General features: G+C 39.5%; 3 protein-coding genes across 3 annotated transcripts in view; 1 reads left to right on the top strand and 2 right to left on the bottom strand.

Moving 5' to 3' along the window:
• stmn4 (stathmin-like 4) overlaps nucleotides 1–7,164 on the top strand; it is a 7,189-nt gene extending 25 nt beyond the window's left edge. The window contains exons 1-6 of the mRNA XM_058378567.1: nucleotides 1–89; nucleotides 2,226–2,290; nucleotides 2,443–2,538; nucleotides 3,028–3,233; nucleotides 3,332–3,523; nucleotides 6,014–7,164. The exon at nucleotides 1–89 is cut by the window's left edge and continues 25 nt beyond it. Of these exons, the coding sequence (XP_058234550.1) occupies nucleotides 2,269–2,290; nucleotides 2,443–2,538; nucleotides 3,028–3,233; nucleotides 3,332–3,523; nucleotides 6,014–6,073 (576 nt within the window). The 5' untranslated portion in view covers nucleotides 1–89; nucleotides 2,226–2,268 and the 3' untranslated portion in view covers nucleotides 6,074–7,164. The remainder of the gene's footprint in view (nucleotides 90–2,225; nucleotides 2,291–2,442; nucleotides 2,539–3,027; nucleotides 3,234–3,331; nucleotides 3,524–6,013) is intronic.
• A 156-nt stretch (nucleotides 7,165–7,320) lies between these two features.
• Nucleotides 7,321–10,951, bottom strand: il17a/f3 (interleukin 17a/f3). Its single transcript, XM_058378568.1, has 3 exons — nucleotides 10,811–10,951; nucleotides 10,290–10,516; nucleotides 7,321–7,633 (listed from the first exon to the last, which is right to left on the bottom strand). The coding sequence occupies exons 1-3, from the start codon at nucleotides 10,823–10,825 to the stop codon at nucleotides 7,390–7,392; spliced, it is 486 nt and encodes a 161-aa protein (XP_058234551.1). The 5' UTR covers nucleotides 10,826–10,951; the 3' UTR covers nucleotides 7,321–7,389.
• Nucleotides 10,952–15,765: 4,814 nt separating this feature from the next.
• mcm3 (minichromosome maintenance complex component 3) lies at nucleotides 15,766–23,306 on the bottom strand. Its single transcript, XM_058378460.1, has 17 exons — nucleotides 23,095–23,306; nucleotides 22,681–22,793; nucleotides 21,862–22,070; nucleotides 21,603–21,733; nucleotides 21,278–21,516; nucleotides 21,009–21,117; nucleotides 20,731–20,884; nucleotides 20,437–20,568; nucleotides 19,349–19,557; nucleotides 19,049–19,223; nucleotides 18,700–18,826; nucleotides 18,313–18,463; nucleotides 18,081–18,221; nucleotides 16,919–17,031; nucleotides 16,741–16,829; nucleotides 16,553–16,634; nucleotides 15,766–16,285 (listed from the first exon to the last, which is right to left on the bottom strand). The coding sequence occupies exons 1-17, from the start codon at nucleotides 23,167–23,169 to the stop codon at nucleotides 16,087–16,089; spliced, it is 2,448 nt and encodes an 815-aa protein (XP_058234443.1). The 5' UTR covers nucleotides 23,170–23,306; the 3' UTR covers nucleotides 15,766–16,086.
• Nucleotides 23,307–23,548: the final 242 nt, after the last annotated feature.

Genomic DNA, 23,548 nt, shown 5'->3' with positions numbered 1-23,548 from the left:
GCTCAGTTCTTGTATCCGAGGACGTGCAGACTTGGAGAAAAAGCAGGAGAGAGGGGGACCAGCATTACGGACATTATTAAAGAGAGGGGGTAAGTGTACACTGTACCAAAACAAACCACCGAAAGCTTTCCTAAAGGATTTCTGACCTTTTTAAACTCTTCATTATTTCATCTGATCAGTAAACAAAGACTCGGACTGACCGTGCTGCATCAGACATCACTAATGGAGATTAATTGCTCATGCAGCACTAGTTGTTTAGTCGTTAATAATACGTACGTGATGTGTGTGTGTGTGTGTGTGTGATGTTTGATGAGAGAGGATGCTTGTTGTTGTGTCTACTGATGATATTTTATGGATCTGGGTGGACTGACATCATGGCTGTGCAGAAGTCGATGGTTATGTAATACGCATAAGGTGGGATTTACAGAGAAAAGTTGCACTTCAATTATATACAAAATCTTCAACAAAGGCATCGGTGTATGCTGTCTGGAACCTAGTGTCAGTGTCGGGCTGATATCAGCAGAACATGGTGCATTAGATATCAGATCCTGTAACAAATAGCAAAGATTGATTTTGGATTTTTTGGGAGAGTTGGAAAAAAAATGAACAAAATATACCTTCTAAAGCGTATTACTTTGCAAATAAAACAGCATCAGATCCATTTCTGTGTGATTGTTGGTATCGTGACATTTCTGTTACGGTGTTTTGTGCCGTTTTGACACAGTTAACCTCCAAGCTCAGCCGAGGCTCTTCTTACCATTCCACTGACAAGCTGTAAATAAACAGCAACGTCTGCAGGAAGTGGATATTGATCAGCGTTCCTTGTGTGTGTGTGTGTGTGTGTGGGAGGTTGGACAAGGTTAGTGTGTGGGTGTGGGTGGGTGTGGGTGTATGTGTGTGTGGTCTCCCACTTTCAGAGGTGTGTGTCACTATTATGTATGATCGCATGAAGCAGGTTCAGTACATGAGGATTGTTTTATTCTTCTGCATGTTATAAAAGTCATACGTGTTGATGCGAAATGAAATCCAGGTTAAAGACATATCACTGACCTTTATTAGCTATCTCACTGCACCTCAGTGGGTCGGTGTAGACGTCGTAGCTGTGTGTTCCTCATCTGAATTCACGTCATTCCCTCAGGACAAAATCAGTGTTCTCAGATTGGGCTTCAGCTGGGTAATGGAGTAAATAACCACTGACAAATCGCTGAAATATTTAGGGGGAGAAGTCAGAAAAATGTGTCTTTTTAATCAAGTCGCATTTTATTAGTTGGGGGTTTTCAACTAAATATACTGAATGGTTACAGATAGCTGTATCTACTGTCACTATAGAATATTCCAGATATTAAATTTATCCTGATTTATTCTAGAGGGCTTGGTGAAATCCCAATTTTACTCAAACAAGTAAAAACAAAGAAATAAAATTTGTTTCTCTAGGAAGCATTGAGGCTTGGCAGCGAACATGGCATCAATATTGTTTCCTAATTGCCTCGTAGTGTGACAGGTTTTCAAAGATTCATTGATTCACTGTTTCATTGATATATTGATTCCAGTGTGCTGACAGATGTCTTAAAGTGAAATACTCAGTAAAATATAAATAGTGAGGGGGGGGGGACACTGAAAAAAACACTAGCATTAATTAGGTATTGAAAAGGTATAGATATAGAAAAGGTATAGAAAACACTAGCATTAATTAGGTATTGAAAAGGTATAGATATAGAAAAGGTATAGAAAACACTAGCATTAATTAGGTATTAGTTGGTATAGAAAATGAAATTCTAAAAAGGTTATATTTAACATCATCAGCAGTGAAGTCTCAGAAAATTTTCTTTGGGGTTATTTGACACTTAAGTGCATTTGCTGAAGTGAGATGTATTCTGCTCTGTTTGAAAAAAGAGAAATAAATAAAATCATAAGGAATCAGAGAGGTGTGTTCATGTGTTCTGGCTGTTTTTGTGTACTGACTGTGAGGAAAGCCGCACTGAGCGCTCTTTAACACGCCGAGAATTCATTACAAATCTCAAAGGAACAGAAATCCATTTCTGCCTTTAGTCCTCTCATTGCTCATCCTCCCTTCCTCCCTCCCTTATGCCCTCTATCTATCTATCTATCTATCTATCTATCTATCTATCTATCTATCTATCTATCTATCTCTATCTGCCTACCCCCCTCTCTCTATCTGTCTATCTACACCCCCTTCTCTCTCTCTCTCTCTCTCTCTCTCTCAGTTGAAAGAACAGATTAATCCTCCTTGCTACGTGAAGAAAGAAAATGAACAGCATGACCCTGGCAGGTATGTTAACTAGTTGTCCTAGTCATGTTTATTACAGTTTTGCAGCCTAAATATAAATCCCCAAGTTGTCTTAATGCTGTTTGTTGTTTCTGTGAAGTGAAGGAATGGTTTTGTAGATTTTTATTTGACATGACTGACTCTTCTCCTTTCAGCCTACCGAAACAAACTGAAGGAGCTCCCTCTAGTGTCACTCTTCTGCTCCTGCATCAAGTCGGACATTACAGAGAAGCAGACCTATAAAGCTGAAGGTAAAACGGCAGAGCATGCTAGCTCAGTGTAGCATGCTGGCTCTTAGCTACCAGCTAGCTCTTAGCTAACATGTAGTTTCTGTATTTTTACACATCACTCAGAACATTCACTTGGATACAGGATCATATATTTGTATAAACACACACTGCTTACTGTCATTACTGTCATTATAAATGAGTTATATAATTGTGAACCACTTCAAAGAATGTACTTATTATTGTGTACATTCTTTTTAATGTATATACCGTGTATTTCTGTATGTCTGTATGTCTGTATGTCGCTTTGCACTGAATTAAAGTTAGGTATCTAGCTGTATTGTTTGACTTTCTTCATTTTTTCAAGGTATTGTCCTCAGACACAATTTCAGAATACATTAGATAGATAGATAGATAGATAGATAGATAGATAGATAGATAGATAGATAGATAGATAGATAGATAGATTGATTGATTGATTTAATAAATGAGACCTGGCACGTTCTCTGATAGATGCAGTGGACCTGAACTGGTGTGAGATCAAGGACGTGGAAGTGATCGAGCTGAACAAGCGTGCATCAGGCCAGGCGTTTGAAGTGATCCTGAAGCCACCTTCATTCGACGGTGTGCCTGAGCTGAACGCCTCCATGCCACACCGCAAAGACCCCTCACTGGAGGAGATCCAGAAGAAGCTGGAGGCTGCTGAGGAGAGACGGAAGGTTCGATACACACACACACTTTGTCTTTGTCTTTCTCTCACTACACACAGAACAATCTCCAGATAATAAAATCCTAACACACATAAGCCTTTCTTCAGTTCCAGGAGGCAGAGCTGCTGAAGCACCTGGCTGAGAAGAGAGAGCACGAGAGGGAGGTGATCCAGAAGGCCTTCGAGGAGAACAACAACTTCATCAAGAACGCAAAGGAGAAGCTGGAACAGAAGATGGAGACCAACAAAGAGAACCGCGAGGCCTTGCTGGCCGCCATGCTGGAGAGGCTTCAGGAAAAGGTAAAGACAGTGTAAAGAAAACAGTTGTCGTGTCTGGATTCATTCCATATTCACTGTATAGCACACTGTGTGGGGTCTGGTCATTTATAGTTCTGTCCGAATGCTGATATAACCTGGATTGCAAAATCTCTAACGATTTATTTTTCAGGACTTTCGCAACCGCACTTTGCATAACCAGTACATTTAACTACAAATGATTAACAATCACAAGAGCTGCTGTTAGTGATGTATTTAACACAGAAGATGGCTTTTAATATGCATATAGATTTATAATTACATAGTGCATTAGCACATCTCCTTCCTGTGTGTGTGGAGTTTCCATGTTCTCCCTTTCCTCAGGGGTTTTCTCTGTGGTTTTCTCCCCCACTCCAAAGGCTGATCGGCATTAATAAATTGTCCATAGTGTGTGAGTGTGTGATTGTGCCCTGTTATGAGTTGGCACCCCCTCCAGGGTGTCCACTACCGGGTATAGACACCAGGATCTTTCCAACCCTGTGTTGGAAAAACGTTACAGAAAGTAGATCGATGTTTAAATAATTTATCTAACGGTGCATCAGGATGATACGTGAGAAAGCAATTTCAGAAAATTATTAGACTCAAGGTCAGTGATGGTTCACTTAGGGCTTTGGACTGCTGAAAGGTTGGACTGTGAGTTTGAATCACTGTAACACCGAGGCATCACAGTTGGATCAGATGGTGACCTGTCCACAGGGTCAGATAAGACAGAGACACACCTTTTAAACCATTCTCAACTCCATACAATAGATAGATAGATAGATAGATAGATAGATAGATAGATAGATAGATAGATAGATAGATAGATAGATAGATAGATAGATAGATAGATAGATAGATACTTTATTCATCCCAGTGGGACATTTACAATTTACAACTAAACCTATATTGAAATACTAATTTAAATATTTTAATAATACTAATTTAATTCAACTAAACTAAAGCTCACACTCACAAGGCAGCTTCCTCACAGCCCTACTAACTATCCATTGAGTTATTACTACACCTAGTGGTCAGAATAGGAACTGCAACCATTGATATAAACCATAGGGGCCGGATTTTCATCCTCATCCTCGCTTGTGAACAGTTTCAGTTGAACAGATGGAGCAGACCGGGCAGCTAATGCATGCCAGATTGGCCTAGTTTAAAAAAAAACTCACACACACACAGAGATCTTGTTTTTATAGCAAACAATCTATTAAATCAATTTCCACAAATGTCAGGGCAGAAAGTGTGTCTGTGATATAGTGAATAATTTCTCTTGTAATATATCCTGCAGATACATTTTCAGATGCCAAAATTGTTTAGTTTTAGGTCTTTTGTATGTTTATTATTATTATTATTATTATTATTATTATTATTATTATTATTATTATTATTATTGAGATCATAGAAATTTTTCAGAAACATGTCAAGCCTGCTTAATCTTTCATACATGTAGTGGATAGACTTTTGGCGCTGGACTTTTACTTCAAGTCAAATATTCAGGGCTGATCTAAAAATTCATTCATTCATAGCCTATATTATAAGTCAAGTGTGATAGCCTCTGGACTTCATTTTGTCGGAGGCACTGTGGTCATTATTGTCAGCTTGAGAGAGACGCTTTCCCCTTATCAGCTCTGAATGTAGACAGAGTAGATAGAGAAGCTGAAACATCATAGAAACAGATCTTAGCTTCCTATAGGGTTTTTACTTGGACTCCTCACTGACCAACAACCTGCTGCAGGGCTCTAAATAGAAGGTTTAATGTTTTTTAGAAGAGGGACAAACCATAGATCTCTGGATTTAATCGTCTTTTCAAATATAAATGATACCAAATGACTCAGAGAGCTTTTTAGTATTTCTTATTATAATTATTATTATTACTTATTACCTTAATAAATTTTCAAATTAATGAATGTATTTAATTAGTTCTTTATACATCCATTGAAACTACTACACCGATCAGGTATAACATCGTGAGCAGTGACAGGTGACGTGAATAAGACTGATGATCTCCTCATCATGGCACCTGTTAGTGGGTGGGATATATTAGGCAGCAAGTCAACATTTTGTCCTCAAAGTTGATGTCAGAAGCAGGAAAAATGGACAAGTGTTAGGATTTGAGCGAGTTTTTGTCAAGGGCCAAATTGTGATGGCTAGACCACTGGATCAGAGCATCTCCAAAACTGCAGCTCTTGTGGGGTCAGTATCTATCAAAAGTGACCTTTAAGTCCTGTAAGCTGCGAGGTGGATCTGCTGCTAACATCTTGGGGCCAGATATTAGCCACAATGCAGGTCATAATGTTCATAATGTTATGCCTGATTTTATTATATATATATATATATGTATATAGTATAATAGCATACAATATCTGTTTTATGACCTAAAAATGTTCTTTCCCGTGTATGTAGGGTTTTGGAGCCTAGGTTTGTTTTTTGAGATTTGTTTTGTCCCTAGACTGATCTAATGAGGACTGTTTTTGACACTTTTAGGACAAACACGCAGAAGAAGTGAGGAAGAATAAAGAGCTGAAGGAGGAAGCATGCCGATAAAGTGCTGGAGGAAAAAAAAGTGGACTGTGGGATGGTTAAAAAAATAGGATGAGAGGGGGATGAATAAAAGAAGACATTATTTCTCATTATAGTAACGGAGGCGAGTAGTGGACATTGCTAATGGCAATGAAAAACACAAGCAAATCTTTGTTTTGTTTTGCATTCTTTTGTTCTTTTTTTCCATAGGATATAAATTGTCAAAAGTGATAACTTGTTCGGACAACAACACAACAGTAGCTCTAGTGTCAGAGGCAGGAGTCAGAAAACTTTCAGTAAATCAGTGCTTTGTACATAGCAAGGTGATGATGTAGAAGAAACAAGAAATCATTCATAAATAATACAGACACACAGATCATGCAGATTTAAAGATCAGTACTTTTGGGGACAAGATAACCGGATATTGCACTTCATAAATGTCTATACACGTTTTCTTAAATGTATGCCATCTAGCAAAGCGCAAGCTATGCATGTTTACTCACTGATCATTTATTTAATATAGAGGCACACGTGATTTCTCAATAAAAATGAATTTATAAAGGACTTTATTCACATTGCTTTTGTTCTCCAAGCAGTATTAAATTCATGATTATGCATTTTTTCATGACAGAGATTCGATGGCAATAAATATTATTGTCAGAAATATTGGTAGAAATGTTAGCTTCTTCAGAACTATCCTGGACTAAATAGTTAAAGCACAATTCAGAGGCACATATAAGCTCAAAGACTTTTGCTCAAATGATAGCTAAGAAGAGAGAGAGAGAGAGAGAGAGAGAGAGAGAGGAGATTTAATTTAAGAAACAGTGGAAAACAAATAAAATACTTTTATTTTAATGAAGTGGCAGTCAGAGAATTAGCATTAGCTGTGTATGATGTCATTTCTTATGGCGTATCTCTGTGTTGTTTTTTGTCTTTGTCTTGTCATACCACATGTTAACAGCATTTAGGCCAAAAGACATTAGACATTAGGTGACTTTACAAAAATGACAGTATATATGTGTTTTGACGAGCGCCGATGTTAATTGTTCAGAAATTGTTCACGATGATGATTTGGCATGACGGTCAGTAAAAACATCTGGTTACTAAACCACTAACTTGTGCTTTGTCTTTTTGATGGTCTTGTATTCTTAAATTAACAGAATAGGAGAGAACAAAAAAGACAAAAGCAACCTAACAACGCTCTTCATGTACAGCTCTCTGATGTGATATGGTTTCCTGAGCTAAAAAAGAAAGCAATAATACAGCAACCTGTGACTGTGAAAGGCTGGTATGAAGAGCTGTGAAGATGATTTTCAGTCAGATTTCACGTCACAGCAGCGCTACATGTGAGACATGATTTTGGGTACAACGCATGTGCAGCCCACGCTGGTGGTGTGTTTCTCCAGCCGGAAGGAATAATTCTTCTTTTTGCCTTTTTGGATTCTTCTGAGCACCAGGAATTGATAGTAGATGGGTTTCGATTCCAGACCAGGGTCTTCACTCCCGTCTTTGCTCAAGCAGCCCGTTCTCTCACACTTCGCCTCGAAGATGCGGCTCGGAATGCGCGACTCATCGTAAGAGACCCTGAGAGGAGCAGAGACATTTAAACATCTTCATTTCCGTTCTGCACTTTAACCCACAGAGTTTCATTTCTGGTCTATTGCACAATGTTTTTGTGCTGAAGGTGCTGTTTAGTAAGAATGATGAAATCCGCACTGGAAAAATGACAATCTAGCAAAGTCACAACATCTGTACATCAACACAGATATCACATTTATCTGGTATAAGATTACAAATGAACTAAATGCAGTATGATTTCAAGCTCGAAATATTCTTGCTCTATTGGCAGATTTAGTTTTATTATTTGAAGTATTTATTTCAAGAAAGAATTAAAATCTCTAAAATAATTTTTTATTTTTTTTTTTTAAAAAAGCCATACAATAGAATTAAAAAAAAAGTGGACTGGTAAAGTTTGGGGTGGTAAAGGGGAAAAAAAATAGGATGAGAGGGAGATCAATAAAAGAAGACATCTTTTCTCATTAATGGAGGTGAGTAGTGGATATTGCTAATGGTATATAAATTGTAAAAAGAAAAATAACTGTCCCAACAACAATGCAATAATTTATAAAATTTTAAATAAATATTCAGATATAATATATATATATATATATATATATATATATATATATATATATATATATATATTCAGAAAAAATAAATATTAAAGCATGGAAAAACTGGTTGAGAAATCTTCTATCATTTATATTAATCACATAATAAGGAATATTATCTAAATATGGCCATATAATGTAGCAAACCTCTATGCACTGTTATTGATTTAAAAATATATATTTTAAAAATGATTATTATTATTAATAATAATAATAATAATAATCATTTTTAAAATATATTTTATATATATATATATATATATATATATATATATATATATATATATATATATATATATATATATATATATATATATTATTATTATTATTATTATCATAAACATCCTTGAACATAAAACAACGATCAGCCATAATATTAAAACAACTGCAAGGTGACCAGAATACCACTGATTATCTCTTTACAGCGTCACCTGTCAGTTGGATTTATCAGATAAACAGTCAGATCTTGAAGTTGGTGCGTTTGAAGCAGGAAATATGGATAAGTGTAGGAATCTGAGTCTGAGTGACTGATAAGGGCCACACTGTGATATTTACACGACTGAGTCAGAGCTTCTCCAAAACAGCAGGTCTTGTGTATTGATCCCGTTATGCTGGGATTCGTACCAACCAAAAGAGCTCCAAGGAAGAACAACCACTGAACCATAGACAGGGTCATGTACACACAAGTTTTGTTGATGCACATGGAGAGACCAGACTAGCTCGTCTTGTCTGATCCGACAGAAGAAGCACGAATTACTGAAAAAGTTAGAGTCTTGCACGCATGTGGATCTCACTTTGACACGAACCACCTACCTAAACATGATTATAGACCAACTACAACTCTTCATGGCGACAGTGTTCCCTAATGCCAGTGTCCTCTTTCAACAGTAATGATGCTGCCTGACTCAGGGACAACATTATTAAACAAAAATAAAAGCTACAGAGCCAGAGTAAAGTGGTTTGACTGGTTCAGTAATATGCAGGCTGAAAGTTAAGCGAGCCGGTAGGACACACACGATTTCATTACATGAAAACCCGGCCTAACGATACGGAAGAATGACTTGACAATAGCAGGAACAACAGGTCACACAAAGCACGAAGAACATCACCTCAATCATCAGGATTACTACACAGCTTCAATCTGGATTGAGTTTCTTGGCTGATGAGATTAAGTGATGCACGTATTGGGAGCATCATTACTGGAGCGTTACACGTCAACATGAAGGAAAAATAAAGGGAGATGTACCGGGACATAATAGAGTAGAATTTAATCTCATCAGCCAAGAAACTCAATCCGGATTGAAGCTGTAGGTTTTAACAAAACAACAACCCTTTAACATAACACATGAAGTCATGGTGTTGCCTCACGGATCTGCTGACGTGAATCTCATGAACGTTTATGGAGTATTTTGAAATCTTGAGTCCATGTGAGGGAACTTTATAAACCTTAAACCAAATGAAGATGACTTGCCAAGCGGATCGGCCCAGAATTAAACCACAGTGCTGCAAAAAGTCGGTTACACTGCAAAAACTAACGCCTTCTACAGTAGGCAAGTTAAAATATCTTAAATATAATCAAATTCATCTGGTATTTTCTATTATAAGGTCACAATAAACCAGATAGACCAGAAACATAATTCTACATATTTTTTATTAATTTCTAGCTTTAATTTTTTTGCAGATAATTATGTCTGTTTGTATTAATAAATGCTTTAGCAATTTTACTTAGTCCATAAAATAAGACTAATTTATGCCTGAGATTAAAAAGAAAATTCTAGAAAGATTTTTAATCATTTTGTATGTAATCATGTAACGAGAAAGAGCATAAAATTTTTACTCTATTCAAGTTTGCAGAGTACTTCTTACTGTAGACATCTCAATGCTGCAATTGCAAACAACAAACGACGTCATTTTTGGTGTCTGAATACTTCGTTTACTATCACTAGTATTGTTTAAAACATCTCTTTGTTCATGCTTACGAATAATTATCTGAAGTGGATATACACTCTGTTTGTGTGTGTGTGTGTGTGTGTGTGTTGCATCATGTGTACATTTTGAATCAGACTCACTCATACGTCCACGGTGATACTGACTGCCTCGGAGATATTTGGTAGGTATCTGGTTGGATTTCTTCTGCAGAATCGAGAATTAGCTGCAGTTTTTTGGATTTTTGCAGGGGGCCCTTTTTAGCTGGAGCCCTTCTCCGTTCTTTGTTTCTTCCTTTCCGCTCTGCAGGAGAACGATCTGCTCCGAGCAACAGTACCCCCAACGTTAACAACAGTGTGACCTTGAAAAGCTTGAAGGAGAGAGGAGAGAAGAGGTACAGAGAGGAGATTACTATTTTTCTTCTTCTCTTAATGCCTGTAGTCAGTGTTTCAAGGAAACAACTCCAGTATCTATGCATTTATTAATTATTATTTATTATAATAAATAATTAATAGCATTTATTAATTATTTATTAATTATTATTCTACAAATATTGTGCACATAACATTTTAAACGCTATCAGAGTGATACAGCAGTAAAACTCTCAGCTTTTTTAAATTGTCGTTAAAATTTACAGGAAATAAATAAATGTATGCTCACTAACCAGTGAGATGTACATCTTGAGATAAACAGGTGCGCTGTCAGTATCGCAGTCCGTCCTCAGCACAGAACTGGTCCATTCAGTGACAAATGAGGGTTTGTGAATTCCCCATCTTTATATACTGCTACATGTCATGCCTTGCTTGTGTTGTATTTCCTTCCCTTTGACATACTTTTGTCTTTTAGATGTAGACGAGCGGTTGAATATGTTCCAGTCTGCGGCCATGCAAAGGAACAACCTGAAATGGATATTTCAGAAAAATGCTTTTCGGTTTCATTTCTAAAGCATGATCCTCCCAGGTGTAAAGTTTGCCTAATCCAGGATATCATAATGTAGAAATGCAATTTCATCTTTTTGTTGTAATAAAGCATCTACGCATGATTAATCTGTCTGTCTTTCCTAAAATGCATGAATATGAAGTGTTTGATTGTGTTGTTTTTATTTCTCGTCATCAGCTGCACCGATAATTCAGCAGCTCTCGGCCATGACGTGTGTGGTTGACTGCACCAGCAGACACGTGTTATTTAACATATGTTAGGGTTAAAAGGGTTTAGTGAACACGCTCTAAATAATGAAAGCAAAGTTAAACATGGATAAGTTGTATTCAAGCTTATCTGAGATTTACAATCACCTGAGTGACTCAGGAGCCACATCCCTAATATACCACTCATGTTTCATACAGTAAGTGGACCACCTGATAAACTATAGTAATATATCGTATATAAAAATATGAAAGTTAGGAAATGATATTTTTAAAAAGGGGGGTTGCAAGGAAGAAGAAGAAGAAGAAGAAGAAGAAGAAGAAGAAGAAGAAGATGAAGGGGATGAAGACGATAAAGAAGAAGAAGAAGCCTTTATTTCATCACATATACAGTACATTACAGCAGAGTGTCCTTACATATCCCAGCTTGTTAGGAAGTTGAGGTCAGAGCACAGGGTCAGCAGTGATGCAGCTCCCTGAAGCAGAGAGAACACAGAACATGTCTTAATAATTGCCTGAATAATATAATGATGGTCTAGTTTATCAAACACAGCACTGAGATTAAGAAAAACAATGATTTCTTCTTCACATTTCATTTCAGGTCTTCAGGGAGCATGGTGGCTTAGTAGTTAGCAGGTTTGTCTCACACCTCCAGGGTTGGGGTTTGATTCCTGTCTCCTCCCTTTGTGTGTATGGAGCATGTATGTTCTCCCTGTGCTTCAGGGGTTTCCTACAGGTTCTCCAGTTTCCTTCTCCAGTAGGCTGATCGACATCCATAAATTTCACATAGTGTGTGTGAGTGTGTGTGGTTGTGCCATGTGATGGCAACTTTCTTCATTTGACAGAGTGAAGGGATGACATTTCATGATGTTTGGATTGTATTTGTCGATATAGTGACTGTAAAAGGAACTTTAAAACGAAGAATATTAAAACCGAAACCAATGCGTCTGTAGAAAGATCAGTGATCTGAGTGTTTTAAGTTCGATCGAAGACCTTTGACAAACAAAAAGACATTGGCATTTCCTTTTCTAAGTTGAATTTTGTCTTGATAGCAATCTGAAAGTCAAAGTTAAGAAAAATGATATTTTACACTGATTTTTCACGTTTAGAGGCGCTAGTCTATGTCTATTTATGGTGAGTGTCTATTATCTGACTCTGTAAATGAGATTCTGAGCTTTTCACAAATAAACATCGTCCAATGGAACTGATTTAAGGTTTTCTTCACTCTTTCGCCAAGTTCTGCACTCATGAGGCAGAATAAGCCAGCGAATATTGTCAGCGTAAGGCGACTGAATCGAATAACAAAAAAATCGAAGAATCAGCAGGTAAAAGAAATCTGTGACGCTGACCGTCTCCTCTTGCTCTGAGAAACTGCGAGCAGAATGTAGACAGGTTTATGAACATTAAAGTCTAGATTTTTCCTCCAGCACACGCAGTATTCTGGCAGCAGACATTCTGTCGCCCACTTTGCAAAAATGTAGGTCACTAAAATGCTGATTGGCTTCTTATAACACAGCTGAATGAATGCCAAAACCACAAGAGGAGACATGAGCTCATGAGTCATTCTTGGACGATGATCATAATACAGGGTATGTGTAACAGGTTTGGAAAATATTCAGACCCCCTCAGTTTTTCTGCACACTTTAGAGTCTTATAGCTTCCATTTAAAATGGGTTCAAGTGACTTTATTGCCATCCATTTTATCAGTAATGACAAGGATAGGACAAGCAGGAATGATGTTTTACTTTTTAGATTTGTGCAAATCTTTTAAAGATGACGACGCCAGAGGTAACGGTGGTGAGGGAAAACACCCTGAGATGACATAAGGAAGAAACCTTGAGAAGAACCAGAATCAAAAGGAAAGCCATCCTCATCTGGGTCACACCAGAGAGTGTAATTAGTAATCATTTCCCTTCTATAACTGTAATATATGGCCAAAAAGTGCTAATTGTGTAACCAGGAAATTCAGTCAAGTTTTAACTTGAAGTATATCTTGATGAAGTTATCGATTGCTCACTGATGGAGCCTTTTTTTTGCACTGAAGGCGAAACTTTTCATGGTAGTCCTCAGACCATCTTCATGCTACTATCTACAGTATCCCATGTATCTCCAGGCTGTTTATGTGACACATCCTCATCATGTTCATGTGGAGCATCCACCAAGTGATGAGATTCCAACCAGGAGTTGGGCATGAGGATGAGGGTGGATCAGGCAGGTCCAGAGGGAAGAAGGGGTTTTCCTTTTTGCTTTAATTATATGAGATGTCTCTAAAACATTCCTGCATTCCAGGACTTCTCCACTTTAGACTGGACATGATTTAGAAAGGCACACACCTGTGTTTATGAGGTCTCAGAACTCACAGTGTACATCAGGCTATGTGGGCTTCAGATCTCTGTGATCAAACTGTGTCAAGATATAGATCTGACCAAGGGAATAAAATCAATTAAATTAAGCATCAAATGTTCCAAGAAGCATCATTGTGAAACCTGGGGAAAATCTTATGGCAGACACATGAAGGACTAAAAGGATCATCAGGGGCAAAAAGTCAACTCCAAGGGCCGTTTCTTTGTTTTGAAATCCAGGTGCTGCTTATCCTAAACACAATCCTACAATGGTGGTGGCTGCATCATGTTATGGGACTGCTCTTTAGCAGCAACAATGAGGAGATTGGTCAGAATTAAAGGAAGCATAGAGAGATCCTTGAAGAAAACCTGCTCCAGACTACACACAATGGTTAAGCTTCACCTACATACTTGTTTTTGTTTTGTTATTATAGATTATTGCGTGTAAATGAAAGCAGAAATATGACTATTCCATACAGCTGATTAAATACATCATAAATGAAATTTAGAGATCTAAATACTTTTCAAACTCACTTGAGGAAGGTATGTCTCCCACAGAGGTCATGAGCAATCAAAATAATCTATCCCATAATATATACTACAGTACATGAAACTGGTGTATTGTGCCTCCAGGAAGAATTGACTCCCAGTGAAGAACGGGATATTTTATTTATATCTTCTCATTGTAATGTGACTTGATAGAAATAAGATGAAATAAATGTCCTCAGAATTATTTAATAAACAGCAATAAAAATTCTAAAAGCATCATACAGTAATTGAACATTCACACCCTTTTTGATGGAAATTAAGACTTGTATTTATTTTTGAAGAGCTCCAACTAAATATATTTGTGCAGGGTTCACCTGTGTCCAAGTGTATACATGTACAATAAATAATCTGGGTATTTGGATAGTCTCTGTCATGAGAACCAAGGAACTGTCTGTGAAGCTTCAACACTATTCCCATGATGAAGCACGGTATTGGTAGTTGGTAGTGTCATGGTCTCATCTTTTCAGCAGGAGGATCTGGAAAGTTTGTCAGCATCACAGGAAACATGGATGGAAAAAATTCAAGCAAACTGTTGATAAGAGCCTGTTTCAGTCAGCCAGATATCTGCAGATAGGGCAAGATGATATGATCTATGAGAATATATATATATATATATATATATATATATACATATATATATGTAGGGCAAGAATATATGAGTGGCTTGAACTAGGTGAAGCTCTGTTGAGTCCAAACCCAGTCCAAATCCAGCTGAAAACCTTTGGTATGACCAGAAACTTGCTGTCCATCAGCATCGTCCATCTAATTTAGCTTTGAGCTTCGAAGAACATTTCTATCGAGGAGTATCTAAATCCAGAATCTAAAGGGTCTAATATGTATAAGAGGACAGGTCACACTGAGGGGGTGAATACTTATTAATTGAGCAGTTTTATTATATATTATTGCTTTATTTTAATATAAAAATGTCAGAAGATATCTAAATTCTTTATTTTAGTTGTATTTCCGACCCACTTCAAAGGTATTATGAAACTTTCAGGAGGCTTTATTAAACTAGAAGTTCCACACATCAGTACATGAAATGCTGTGTTGTCAGTAATGAACAAAGAAAAAAGCTTTCCAAGCACAGATATATATATATATACATATATATATATGTGTGTGTGTGTGTGTGTGTGTGCTTGGAAAGCTTTTTTTTTTCTTTCTTTGTTCATTACTGACAACACAGTAGCATTTCATGTACTGATACACATCAGTTACACTCTCACTATGACACACCAGTCAAGTCAAGTCTACCCACACTGCTTACTGCTTCATTACGAGACCAGTGGAGAAAAGGTGAGAGAGAGAGTAGGCGACTCCCCCGAAAACCAGCGCATCAGGAATTTAAGATACGTGACTGCTCTTGTGCTGCACAAGCTTTTATGGTTTCCATTCAGGAGGAACAGAAAGTCTTGAATTGTAATGAATATGTTGCGATTGTCCAAAAAGTCACAGATATGTTTTGGGATCTTTGTTGCTTTTTAGATATCCGAGTCGCTCTAACATGTGAGAGGGATTCTGTTCCAGTACATTATTAAGGGTGAAACGAAAACTGGTAGAAATAAAACAATCAATCAAGCTGAAAATCAGGTGACCGCTCATTTATTTTTCCATTGAACTGAAACATTACCTTCTTTTGTAACAATATATACAAACACACACACACACACACACACGTCACCGTTTAATGAAAATAACTGATTTTTTTTTTGTTTAAAAGCAGATAAAACAACAACAATGAACACACTTCAGCACAAAGTAGGGTACGATTTAAAAGAAATAAAACTATGCATAGATATGCGTGTATTACAAAGGAGTAAAAGCGTCCATGTCCGAATGCACATCTGCAATAAAAGTCCACACTCTGCAGTGTTTTCATTTCCTCCATTCTCTCCTTCCCATCCTGTTTAGATGAGGAAGATGATGTCATCAGCTACCATGACTTGGTTGTCGTCTTGCATCCGTGCGAGAGCGGCCTGGACCTCGGCCTTCTCGAACGGAGCCGAGCGCTCCTTGTTGACCTCTCCCATCAGAGCGTTCATGCCCACAGACTGAGCATGTGCGGCTCGGAAGACTTCCAGCAAGGCGGCTTTGAACTCCTTCATCCTGCAAAACACACAAGACGTGTCAGAGCCTGAAGATATCTATAACAAAACGTGAATAAAACATCTGACCAATCAGATTAATCCGAGATTAGTCTAAATCTACTGGAACTGTTATAACAGACTTTAGGATTAAGTTTAAAATCCTTTTAGTCTATTGAAATATGCATTCCCTCGTACTCAAGAGAGTACAATAGAGATAATTTGCTATTTAAACACTAGTTATTAATGTTTGGTTGCTGTTCTCTACGTCCTTGTGCTTTGCACTGACCTGTCCGCTGACAGCTCTGAGTGGCCGTTCTGCGACGTCTCCATGGGCTCCTCACTGGGTCTTGCGGAAGCTGGAGATTGGACTGAACACAAGAAAAATCGCAATATAAATAAACAAGCATTATTTTATTTTTTTATCAGACGTGTACAGGCCACTACGTGATAAGGAGAAGGTGTAACTCTGCTCACTCTGAGGTATGTCCACCTCGGTGGTGAAGTCATAAGGGTCGTACGTTTCACTGCCCTGTGACGGCCGGCGCTCAGTCGAACGGCGCCTCCTAGAGGACAGAGAGCAGGTTTAACACATAATCAAGAGTAAAAAAAAAAATGGCTTCCTCTTAACAGATTAAACGTTAAGTGTTCAGACCTCTTTCTTTGTTGTCTGGGGGTGCCCTGATCTTCCTCATCCTCCTCTTCATCATCATCAGAGGCTGCATCACGCTCTCCATGTCTGGTACGCTTCTTCTCCTTCTCCAGGACCTAGAGTATTGAAAGGAATGATTGTGACTTTGTAGCTAATAAGATGCTTATAAACTGTAAACATGACATAGTTATATTCGTTGAGATTGAAGAAAGATATTTCAACTAAACTAACATTAATAACTAACGTGCTTCAGTGGGTAAACAAGTTAGGCTTCGTTAACATTATGCCTTTTTTCTGATGTAAGCCACTGGTCAAGTCTGAGGGTCATCGTGAGTGGCTATGTGTGTGTGTGAGTGTAGTGTTAGTGTAAATGAGAGTGACATGCGAGTGTCAGTGTGAGTGAGTGTTACTGTTCATGGTAGTGTAGTGTTTGTGTAAGCATAAGTATGAGTGTTTATGTGAGTGTGTGTGTGAATGAGTGTTTATGTGAGTGTGTGTGTGAATGAGTGTTTATGTGAGTGTGTGTGTGAATGAGTGTTTATGTGTGTGTGTGAATGAGTGTTTATGTGAGTGTGTGTGTATGTGAGTATGAATGAGTGTTTATGTGAGTGTGTGTCTGAATGAGTGTTTGTGTGTGTGTGTGTGTGAATGAGTGTTAATGTGAGTGTGTGTGTGTATGAATGAGTGTTAATGTGAGTGTGTGTGTGTATGTGTGTATGAATGAGTGTTAATGTGAGTGTGTGTGTGAGTGTGTGTGTGTGAGCCAGTCCAGGACAGTGCACGGTCCCGTAGTGCATGGTGACTTGCCTTCTTGCACGTTTTTTATATTTTATTTTTGTAAAATAAGCTGTAGTTATTGGCTGACACATTATTAAAGGTGATATGTATTAATAAGTCCACATATGTATGAATAGATGAACCTTTAACCGTAAGTACAATAAGCTTTCTTTCACAAACAAGATCAAGTTGAAAACAACAGCAATAAAACATTCCTTCTAGTAAAACCCCAAACCACCACCAGCACCCCACCCCCCACCCCCCAGAATCCAGGCCCCCAAAGCCCCCTGAACCCTCTATAGAGATATAATTCCTTCTGACCGGTACATGAGTATCACTAATTATTCCAGATTAAAGGTGTGTGCAGGTGTAAGGAAGACTCTCTGACCTTTTTAAAGTAGGCGAACTGAACCAGCTCCACGGCCACCTCAGTGTCCTCCAGCTCCACAGATTTGCTCATGCGAGCCTTGGCATGTGCCGTGGCCAGACGGATCAGAGTCTCCAGAGTCCTGACCGTCACTGGGGAGGTCTGTACGAGAGAGAAAGCGCCACTTAATCACTGTGCTACTTAATTTAAAAGGAAGATCTTGTGATTTCAAGACGGACAAACATTTCCTCACCCGCGCAATGTCCGAGCCCAGCTGCTCCTGGTTGCGCAGTCTTGTGTATTCCTCTGCGATGTGATTGGCTGCTTCTTGGGTCAATACGGGATTAATCACCTTGGCAACATGGATGTACTTCCTCATGAACTCTTTGCTCAGCACCCGATCCCTTAAAACGGGGAGAAAAAAAACATCAGCCCTGTTTATCACACCGCTTCATTCTTTAAAGCGCGGTCACTCTACATTTTTCGTTCCATTGAGTCCCGTTCACACGCCTACGAATGCTGGACACCAGAGTGATAACACGTGATATCATTAACATTTAAACTCTGATGTAATTTAGTCATTACAGTAAACAGGTCTCAGTGATGTGTTGCTTTTTGTAAACAGATTTATAGTGTATACCTTTGTCTCCGGTTGCCATGGAGAAGATGGTTATGTTTCTCATACACCTGAAGCTCCTCCTCTTCCTCCCGCACCACATCGGGGTCCTCGGTGGCCAACACATCCACTGTACCACCCAGAGCCATCGCTGGAACACAGTCAGGGGTGTGGTGGTGAGTTTGGTGTAATTACACAAATTACACAATTACACAATTAGACTGAGAAAACATCTGCAAGCCCTAACAAATTCCACACTGCTTGACTCAGCACAGGAGGATTTCAGGATCTAAACCTGGTTTTAGTTTAAAGCTCTATTCTGCAACATTTAACCCGAGGTCTCGGCTTGACAGCTGAAGTGAAGTCTGAGTACCTGTTCCTTCTTGCTCGCGAGGATCCCGGTAGCGGTGCATGCGCAGAACATGGTCCGAAATCTCACGATCCTGCTCAGGGTCCATCTGATCCAACATGATGAAGAGCAAATCGAAACGAGACAGCAGAGAGTCCTGCAGCCCGATGTTCTCCATGGGGGTCTTATACTGATCATACTGCAGAGAGAGACAGAGAGAGAGAGAGAGTCAGATTATTCAGTAGATCCACAAACCACATGACTTGCTGTAACTGACCGGTATGTGAATCTGTACTAGATGATGGTGTATTATAAAGCACTCACCCGCCCATACACAGGGTTGGCAGCTGCCAGGACGCTACAGCGGGCGTTCAGACGAGCATGAATCCCCGCCTTGGCGATAGTGACACGCCCCTGCTCCATGACCTCGTGGATCGCAGTGCGGTCCATGTCGGACATTTTGTCGAATTCGTCAATGCAGACCACGCCTCGGTCAGCCAGCACCATGGCACCAGCCTCCAGTCGCCGCTCACCTACAGGACAGAGCAAGAGTTCAGAGTCAGACGTCTAGTGTGTTTCTGTAATTACAGCACCGCTCTACTGTAACATCACAGTCACAGATCATCCTTAACAATCAGCTGGAACAAAGATGAATTTCACCTACATTTCACACAAAAGTCTGTGCACCCTTGGGCCAAAGTAAAGAATACTTTGCCTTTATATATTTATAACTAATTGTTTCCTTTTCTGTGAGCAGCATCTAGATTCTCTCACTAAAAATGCCCCATCAACTCTATAAGATGTTTGGACAGATACGTGAATAACACTGTCTTTATCATATCCTGGGGAGATAATACGAGCTTTAGCCTTATATATCACACTGCTAGACTGCATGGTCAAAGAATGGCTTAGACACCTGACCATCACACCCCTCTTATCTGCTGGAGGCTCACAAAGCACAGAGCTCCATGAAGACATGGTGTAGCGGTTAATGTTGTAGTGGAAGACCTGGAGTGTCCTGCACTGATCCCTGACTCTGACTCGACCCCACTGGGATGAACTGGAACATCGACTGAACCCCAGACCTCCTCACTCTTACAACATCAGTGTCTGATCTCACTAATGCTCTTGTAGCTGAATGATCACTAATCCCCACAGACACACTCCAACATCTAGTGGAAAACCTTCACAGTATGGGTGTGATGGTCAGGGGTGCACATATTTTTGCTCATATAGTGCAGATTCACAGGTTCATTAGAAATCTGTGCCATTTTTTTATCCCGTATCCCTCTACTCATGGCCAGTTTATTAGGAACATTCATGTGATTATGCAAATCATGTGCCAGAAGAACAATACATAAACTCATGCACATGAAGGTCAGAAGTTTTAGTAAAGGCTCACGCTGCAGTACCTGTCTCCTGGTCAGTGGTGACGGCTGCAGTGAGACCAACACCTGATGAGCCGCGGCCTGTGGTGGGAATGGCGCGAGGGGCTGTATGCAGCACGTAGCGCAGCAGCTGTGACTTTGCTACAGAGGGATCGCCTGGCAAAGAAAACAGAAAACAGAACCATTTACATTTATAGTTAAAGACTAGAGTGTGATTTTTCTTCAAGGATCAAAATACATGTGGAGACTCTTGCATTTGATTTCCTGCCTCCAAGCTGCAGGTTTATTCTAAGCTTAAAGTTTATTTGTGATACAAACCTATGAGGAGGACATTGATGTCTCCACGGAGGCGTGATCCATTCTCCAGAACCTTCTCTACTCCACCCAGCAGCATACACAGGATGGCCTTCTTGATGTACTCATGACCGTGGATACTGGGAGCCAACGAGCGAGCCAACTGGTCAAACACATTCTGTACAGAAACACGAGGGTAAATCTATGATGCTATAAATGATCTGAGGTGATCAGGACATAACCTCTGACCACCACACAAAAGGATATATCACTGGGAAATATAGCAATGTTCATGTCCTCACCTTAGTGCGAGATTTGCTGAAGTTCTTGATCTTCACCACATCATCAGCAGAGAAGTACGGAGTGACCTCTTTGCTCATCTGCTTCACTTGGCAAGCTATCATAATGGTCCTGAATGTAGGAGCAACAAAGACAGAACTGAGCATGCTCCAAGACGAGGGACTACATCTAGAACTAATAACTGTAGTGAAATCAGCGCAAGTAGAACTAGCTGTTATTCCCCCAGCGTTGTGGTCATGTTCCAAATCTATTAATAGAGGACTTGTTGTACCTGAAGGTGCCAGAGGTGAAGCCGCCCTTCTTGCCCGGCAGGCAACGGTAGGTCCCAATGATTTGCACACGATCTCCAGGTTTTGCAGCGTCCACCAGGTCGTTGTCCAGGATGATGTCCACAGAGCGGGGCAGCTGTCCAGCTGGAGCCTTCTCGGGCATCTCCTGAACTGTGATGGTTTGATGGTCTTTATAGATAGACAGACCAAACTCGGTCTCCAGGGGGTTGTTCTCTTCATCCTGGGGGAAAATCAAAGTGATTAGATGCACTTTAGTAGCCATTTTCACCTCAAATCAAATTTAACATGTAGACAAATGAGCAATACCTTTGTTGGGTAGATGGAGCTGGAAGGGAAGGCATCCAGTGAGGTCATGTCTGTGTATTTACGCTCTAAGGTCTTCTTGGTGGCTGGGCAATAATGGACACTGCGTACTACCTTGGGACGCACAAGAGAGCCTAAAACATAAAGAACAAAATGGTATTCATTATTCTGTAATATCACTGTTATAACATGTTTCACTTTGTTACACATGCATGGTTTCTGACTTCTGTATTATATTATAATATTATAAGCCATGACGTACATTTAGTTATGATGCCCTCCACACACACCATGGAGCCCAGCAGGCGGGAGGTGAGGGTACGAGGTGTGACGTGTTTGCTCCCGAAGCTGCCCTCCAGCCCGATGAAAAACTCCTCAAACTGCTTGGCGTAGGTGGCATCAACAGACGCAACCAAATCCTTCAGAGCACGCTGGAAGGCCAGGAGCTCGTTGAAAGAGTTGTTCAGCAGTCTGTAAACAGAGGACTGTTATAATCCACATAAACTCTCGGCTCCTTTACAATTATGTTTGTAGCATGCACCCATAGAGTTATAAGAGTGAGAACTCATGGTTTATACTGTATAGATAAAAGACATTATGAGTAACAGTGAATTTTTGGTTAAAGAAAGAGACTGATTCACGAAATCTGTGTTTGTCTGTGTCACATGATGCTTCAATTAAATGTTACTGACATCACACACACACACACACACACACACACACACTTTATCACTAGATTTAGCCTTTTGGTGCTGTTTAACAATTTAATTTAAAAAAGGACAAACTGTCTTTTAACAGACATTAGAGACTTCAGTCTAAATAATCAAAGTCTACTAGAATTGGTTATTACGATATTCATATATTCACGACGAATCAATGAATATTCATAAGGGCCAGTGACGTCATCAACACTGCTCTCCCATAGCTACAGACGAAAGTTCAGGAGGAAGGTCCACACTCTGAATTCCAAGCTATCTGATATATGATCACACAATTTGATCGGGCGACATAAAAGCACTTACTGATATGTTTGGTGTACTGAACAGAAAGAAAGAAAAAGTAACAGGAAAGATGAACCTACTTAGCAGCGCGTGCTTCGTTGCGGCGCCGCAGGTCGTTGATGTTGACGATGAGGCGGAATTTATTCTCACTGATCATGTCCCGGACTTTACTCTGATAGATCCCCTGATCCTGCTGTAAAGCGTGATTTAATAAAAATAGACTTATTATGCATATAGAAGTGAAAACAGTAAATACAGGAAGGAAAACTGAGACAGCGCGTGGCTTCTCTGTCCTGAGCTCGAGCCTGCACTGTGCAGAGTGCACGTGCATAAATAATATTATACATCTAGGCACACTTCGATTCACAGAATCTAAAAATAAGATTTCATGTGTGATAAAAGACAAAGCATGGCGAAACAATCTCCCCCATCGGTGCTAACAACCACAGCGAGGAGACTTCAGCAGCAACAATGGCTGGAGAAGAGATACTTACATCATCATCGAGGAAATCCAGGTAATCTCTCTGAGCTTCCCTCATCTCATGATCATCCACAACTTCGGCAGCCATTTTATACAATCTGTCTGAAATGTAATAATAATAATTACAATAATAAAATCCTTCGACAGATAAATAAAAATAAAGTACTGAGGCTCCGCGTGAGTGTCCTGCTCTGCCCCGCGCCGACTCTGGAACTTTTTCGCGCCACACAGAGTTCTGACGCTGCACCGCTTTACGCTCTGATTGGTCAAAACTAATGACTAATTTTAATATTCCAAATATTCGGTCAGGCGTCCAATGAGAACGAAGCGCGCCCCTCCCCTTTCAGGATTTCGCGCGAAAAGTTGAGGGTGCTGCGCATGCGCCAGACGACAGGGCCGCCTTTGTGTTGTTTAGGCTTCGTGAACCACAAGTTACCAAGCTGAACAAATAACACTTTAACCTTAAC

Source organism: Hemibagrus wyckioides, linkage group LG25 (genome assembly GCF_019097595.1).
Source record: "Hemibagrus wyckioides isolate EC202008001 linkage group LG25, SWU_Hwy_1.0, whole genome shotgun sequence".
Lineage (NCBI taxonomy): Eukaryota > Metazoa > Chordata > Actinopteri > Siluriformes > Bagridae > Hemibagrus > Hemibagrus wyckioides.
This window is presented reverse-complemented; position numbering and strand designations above follow the sequence as displayed.

Bases quoted from the DNA above. Each gene is read 5' to 3' on its own strand.
- il17a/f3 (XM_058378568.1), bottom strand. The intron at 7,634-10,289 runs GTGAGTCTGATT...TGCTCCTCTCAG, and splicing joins GTATCACCGTGGACGTATGA to GGTCTCTTACGATGAGTCGC.
- mcm3 (XM_058378460.1), bottom strand. From the start codon at position 23,169: ATGGCTGCCGAAGTTGTGGATGATCATGAGATGAGGGAAGCTCAGAGA. The intron at 19,224-19,348 runs GTGAGTGCTTTA...CTCTCTCTGCAG, and splicing joins CCAACCCTGTGTATGGGCGG to TATGATCAGTATAAGACCCC. The intron at 18,464-18,699 runs GTATACACTATA...CCCCGTTTTAAG, and splicing joins CATGGCAACCGGAGACAAAG to GGATCGGGTGCTGAGCAAAG.